The sequence below is a fragment of the Limulus polyphemus genome, unplaced genomic scaffold (genome assembly GCF_000517525.1).
Source record: "Limulus polyphemus unplaced genomic scaffold, Limulus_polyphemus-2.1.2 Scaffold8844, whole genome shotgun sequence".
Taxonomy (NCBI): domain Eukaryota; kingdom Metazoa; phylum Arthropoda; class Merostomata; order Xiphosura; family Limulidae; genus Limulus; species Limulus polyphemus.
This window is the reverse complement of record NW_013674454.1, coordinates 16810-22741: the sequence shown is the minus strand read 5'-3', so window position 1 is coordinate 22741 and position 5932 is coordinate 16810. Positions and strand designations below refer to the sequence as shown.

Below are 5932 nucleotides of genomic sequence, written 5' to 3'. Positions count from 1 at the left end.
GTTTTTTACTGTGTGTCACAAGTTATACCCATATTATGCATAAGTTATTTACTGTGTGTCACAAGTTATACCCATATTATACATGAGTTATTTACTGTGTGTCACAAGTTATACCCATATTATACATAAGTTATTTGTGTGCTAAAAAGCACCAGAAATTACAATATATTTTAACCTTTTTCAGAAATGTATTGTATCTTTATTATTATTGATTTAGCAGAACATTGAAACAAAACTTTGTGATTACAGGTGTTACAGTATGGGAACTGTTAACATTTGGCGGTCGGCCTTATGAGAATGTTACATCCCGTGATGTTCCCGATTTACTGGAGAAAGGAGAAAGGCTGCCACAGCCCAGTATATGTACGATTGATGTCTACTTGATGTTGATAAAGTGTAAGAGTTGAATTTTCTTTTAGAAGTGTACTTCATTCAATTACCATTACTAAATATTTTCAGTATTTTACTATAACTGTATGTTTATGTTCATTTTTTATTTCTGTCTATTAATCTCATTTCTTCAAAGGCTGGCTACTAGATGCTGAATCTCGGCCTTCCTTCAAAGAACTAGCTGAGGAGTTTGCTAAGATGGCACAAGATCCTGGACGATACCTGTACGTAGCTGGGGATAAACTGAGGAAAGTTCCAAGCTATATCCCCCAGGATCAGGGGACGGTATCCTCTGAAATGAGTAGGGTAAGTTTGCCAGATATTGGAGAATATCTGAAGCCAAATTCCCGGAAAAACAACTTAAATAGTTCTACTAAAGTATATAATATTGTACGGTTCTGTTTGCTAACAATAAGGTTTACTTACAGCCAGTAGTTTGGTTGTTACGTGAAACGGTGTATTGCCTATATATTATGTTAATTAGAAGAGTGATGCCTTACATTAGATAAATGTATATCTCCCTAGACTTCAAATATGAAATGTTTATTATGAAGGTAGTGTTTGTAATGGAATGAAACACATACAAATAGCCGCTACAACCAGTGTTGAAACACATAAACGATTTGATTGAACTTTAACAAATGCAGAAGTCAAAATTTAAACTTTTGAACAAACATTTTTGACACACCATGTTAATACAAACATCATTTGACTTCATGGAATACATACTGATTGTATTTATGTTAAATTTGGCTGTTTAATAAAATGATATATATATACAGAAACACAAAATAACATTATTTGGATAAATAAAACACCCTAACTTAGTGAGAGTCTTTATTGTAATAGTAATACATAACTTAAGTGTATTGATGTTGAGCCTGTTATATTTATATCACTGTTGCTTTTTTATTGTTAGAAGTTTGGTGTAGAAGATCAAGATTTTGATAGTAATCCAGAGGACAACCTAATTATACCTATGGTTATAGCGAAGAGACCAGACAGAATGTGTCGAAACTTGGAAGCAGCTTGTCCAAACTATCGTGCAAGAAAAAATAGTGATCGGTACTGTTCAGATCCTCTCAAAGTTCTTCAAAAAGGTAAGCCTGAAAATAGATGATACTGGTTAGATTCAGAGTACAAGAAATTACTAGTTTTTTTTTATTTGTAACAAGCTCTTGATAAATATTACTTAAGTGTTATTTAAATATTATTGTTCTGCTCCAGCAGTGACGTAGTTAACACTGTGCAAAGCTTGATATTTAAAATGCTATATATCAAGTATCGTGGAACTAAACTGATGAAAAAATTAAAACGTCCTTTTTAAGACATTCGTAGGGTATCACATTTTTATGATTTCCTTACAGATCAAGAGAAGATTGTGGAAACCAAGAACACTTCATTAAAAGACGACATTCTCCAGCCAGTAGATGAGGAGGATTATTTGATACCTTCACCTCAGCCGTGCAGTCAATCACCTGTTTATATGGATCTTATTGGAGACACTAACTTATCAGGTTAGATTGTTTATAAAATATGAACTCACGAAAATACAAGACCACTTTAAAAGTTCTTACAAATTAAAAACATATTTTGATATTAGCTCATGCTTTAATTAGAGGTAAATATATTTTATCATTACTGAAAAATCACTCTTTATCTTGATGTACAATATAAGGATCGTAATATTTTTGTTTCAAAGAATTTATTTTGACAGATACTGAAGAGTTTCTCTTTCTATTAAAACTCAGGTCGTGGAGCTACAAGTTCGCAGTGTTATTCTCCCCGCATGCCAGAAGACAAAGTGGATAAACTGATGAAAAAAAATCGTGATTACATCAACATACGAACAGTGTCGCAGAAAAATAAAGACAATGAGGAAGACACTGATGATCAAGAGGGTTTTACCCATTTTGATCAACTGACACAAGAGCTTCAACCTTTGAATCACAGAGAAGCAAGACAATAGTCTGAACCTTTTTGATGTGACCACCGACATTTTATAATAGTTCAAGTTCTTGCCAAATCTTTTATAAATCATGTGATCTATAGTACAGTAGCTACTGCGGTCTGCAGAGAAGTCGAACATTTATGTACCAGTTTCATGTTTGAAAATGTGGTTTTTTTTACAGCATGCATTAAAAAATAAGCTATATAAGACCATGAAACTCAAACCTTCAAGTGTTACAGGCATCAGGGTATTTATGCATAGTTAATGTGTCTTTAATTTCAATATATGTACATTCTTTAATTCTGTGCTCTTACGAGAGTTTTTGTTTCACCTGTTTCTGTTGTACTTGTGTTTATTTGTAAAAGGTACATCCGGCTTTAAAATATGCAGGTACGGGATGTTTGGCCAAATGTATTTCAAGTACTAATTTACAACATGTGGTTGAGTAAGTGACTATTCACACCTCATCTGTATGTAGAGAAAACAGGTGTTGTAACATTTACAGTGTTTATCTTTTGAAAAAAAAATTACAAAAAAAATATGCATGTCTTGCAAAATTATAACTTTTTGGGTGTTTTTAATTGCAACAACTTAAATTTTTTTATCAGTTTTGATTTTATGTGATTGTAATTAGAAGTATTTTGATTACAGATTGTTGTTTTTCAACTTCTTGTTGCTGCTTTCTTTATATTTGAAGTTCAACTGTATTCAGCCACCTTGCACTTGTGAATCTTATTGATAAAATTCACAGAAAATATTACAATTAGCTCAATGGGATTTTAAATCAGATTAATGGGAACATCTCTGTAAAACCCACAATTGTTGAAAATTTCTGTTGTCATGCGTAACATACAGTTAATGATTCATAAATTATAGAAGTTTAGGCTAAGTAACACCAGGGGGTATAACATGTCTTCTATACAACTAATGAAAAATTACAGTAGTTTAGGCTAAGTAACACCAGGGGTATGACATGCCTTCTATTCAACTAATGAAAAAACATGGTAGTTTAGGTAAAGTAACACCAGGGGTATGACATGCCTTCTATACAACTAATGAAAAATTACAGAAGTTTAGGCTAAGTAACACCAGGGGGTATAACATGTCTTCTATACAACTAATGAAAAATTACAGTAGTTTAGGCTAAGTAACACCAGGGATATGACATGCCTTCTATTCAACTAACGAAAAACATGGTAGTTTAGGCAAAGTAACACCAGGGGTATGACATGCCTTCTATTCAACTAATGAAAAAACATGGTAGTTTAGGCAAAGTAACACCAGGGGTATGACATGCCTTTCAGATATTACTGATAACTATTCTCCTTATCAAAACACTACATTATTATCAAAAGTTTTTTGTTTTCATTATTCTGTCACTTAACAGTTTTTTTAGATCATATTTTATTCTCCAATAAAGAAATGAACTGATGCAGATACTGTTCTGTTGTGTTAATTCTTTACTAACTTAATCCAAGTAACAGGTATAATTATTATATAACTGGTCTTTAAAATCACAGACTAAGTCGTTAGTAGAAGATTTATATGTCTTCTGAATCGTCTTAATCGAAACCATTAAAATGTTGACCACAGTTGTTTCTCTACTCTTGGTATTTCTGTCTCCCCCATAAGGTTTGTTTGTTTGAAGTTAAGCACAAAGCTACACAATGAACCATCTGTGCTGTGTCCACTACCGATATCAGATATCGAAACTCGGTTTCTAGTTCTGTGCCTTCTTTCTTTCTAACATTTACATTTGTATGCAACTCCCTACTGATTGTCGTAAAACGTGAAGAGCGTATACCCTAGTCCAATACACATTTTGTTTATTTGAGCACCCATTCTGATTTTAGAGAGTCAAAGGTCAAACATTACAAAACAGATTTTGACCTCAGTTCTCTTATATTTCTGTTAATCCAAAGATAACGTGCAACAAACTAAAGCAGACAAATTTAGGATTTGTACCTTTCTTTTGATTTTACAGGGGTCAAACTAAAGCAGACATATTTAGGATTTGTACCTTTCTTTGTATATTACAGGGGTCAAACTAAAGCAGACATATTTAGGATATGTACCTTTCTTTTGATATTACAGGGGTCAAACTAAAGCAGACATATTTAGGATTTGTACCTAAAGGTCAAAATATTTCTTTCAAATTTTGGTCTCCCATTCCTCTATATTTCGGTCGGTCTAGATTAGACTGGACAAGGATAACCCTCACTGACTGCAGCAGACATATTGAGGTTGGTCAAGTTCTTTTGATTTTACAGGGGCCAAGGAACCAAAGGTTTTACAATGTATGTACTAAGGAGTTCTGAACCTAGTGACATTATCTGCATGTCTAAGCATTACAAGGGGTGTTGTTGGTGTTATAAGTATTTTGATTTGTTAAATGCATGAAATATCTTATTTACTCAAAGATTTTCCTCAAAGGTTTTTTTTTATAGTGAACAAATCTAATTACACGAAAACTGACTGTGCTATGTATTATAAGGTCGCCATTTTGTATATATATATATATCTTTCTCACGAAGTAGTTTATTGGAAAGATTGTTTTGGGTTATTTGGTAAAAATAATGTTCAGTCCATGTAATAGTCATTGATAAATTTGATTCTTTCAATAACGTTTGTTACAGAACAGGTACGCTAACTCTCATTGATTACCAATTAACTGATTAACTAAAATACTCCCTAAGTCTGGAATTTATATTGTTCACGTGACTGGTCATTTTCAGTCAAACATAAATGATGTCCCAAACAAAAACACTATCTGCTTTATCACTAGAGGGCGCTGCTGTCGACATTCTTGCAGAACGTACAGCAGTACCTCCTAGGGACAATACAGGTATTACCTGCAGAGAGAAACATTAAAAAACAACAAGGGAACTTTTGGTCCATATAGGCTGTTACAGTAAACCAAAACACATTTTAAAAGCAAGTTTTTATCATTCAAATATTTATCAAGCTATCCTTTAAATTAACTGAATCCACCATATACGAAGGCAACCCGTTCCAGAGGCCAACCACCCCTATTTGAAAAAGGAAACTGTCTTAACTTAAGATGACCTTTTTCCCTACCAAAATTTATACTTGTGTCCCCTAGTCCTACAGTTCTCGCCGTTACGTGTCAGTTCTTTTTACACTCTTAAACACCACATAAGAAAACAAGTTTAGATATCTTAACCTATCTTCATATGATAACAGTTCCATCATAATAACCCTTTTCAACAATTCAGTGTCCTGTCTGAGGTAAAGAACCGACTCAACACAATACTCCAAATGTGGCCTAACCAATAACGTATACAATGACATTATAGCCTCTTTTTCAGTTTGTATCTCTATATAAATAAAATAAGAGTATTGTCTGTACATTGCTTAGAATAGTGTACTTTTTGCATATTTTTACGTTTCATACACCAGAGAAGCCGAAACAAGCCTTATCTCAATTTCTGTTTGTCGGTAACGCTCGCGGACGTGTGTTTGTTCGCTTTTCACAGGGAAACGAGTGCACCGTTTTCGATGAAACTTTTTTCTTTGTTTTATAGATGCGTGAGAAGATTATAGGCTACTTGGATTTTTGGAATTCACCTT

General features: G+C 33.3%; 1 protein-coding gene across 1 annotated transcript in view; it reads left to right on the top strand.

The window, feature by feature from the left end:
* Window positions 1–3778, top strand: part of LOC106475590 (epidermal growth factor receptor-like) — a gene marked incomplete at its 5' end in the record, with an annotated part of 8056 nt that extends 4278 nt beyond the window's left edge. Inside the window, 5 exons of the mRNA XM_013936268.2 lie at window positions 250–396; window positions 527–696; window positions 1310–1490; window positions 1758–1907; window positions 2142–3778. Of these exons, the coding sequence (XP_013791722.2) occupies window positions 250–396; window positions 527–696; window positions 1310–1490; window positions 1758–1907; window positions 2142–2359 (866 nt within the window). The remainder of the gene's footprint in view (window positions 1–249; window positions 397–526; window positions 697–1309; window positions 1491–1757; window positions 1908–2141) is intronic.
* Between the last annotated feature and the right edge of the window lie 2154 nt (window positions 3779–5932).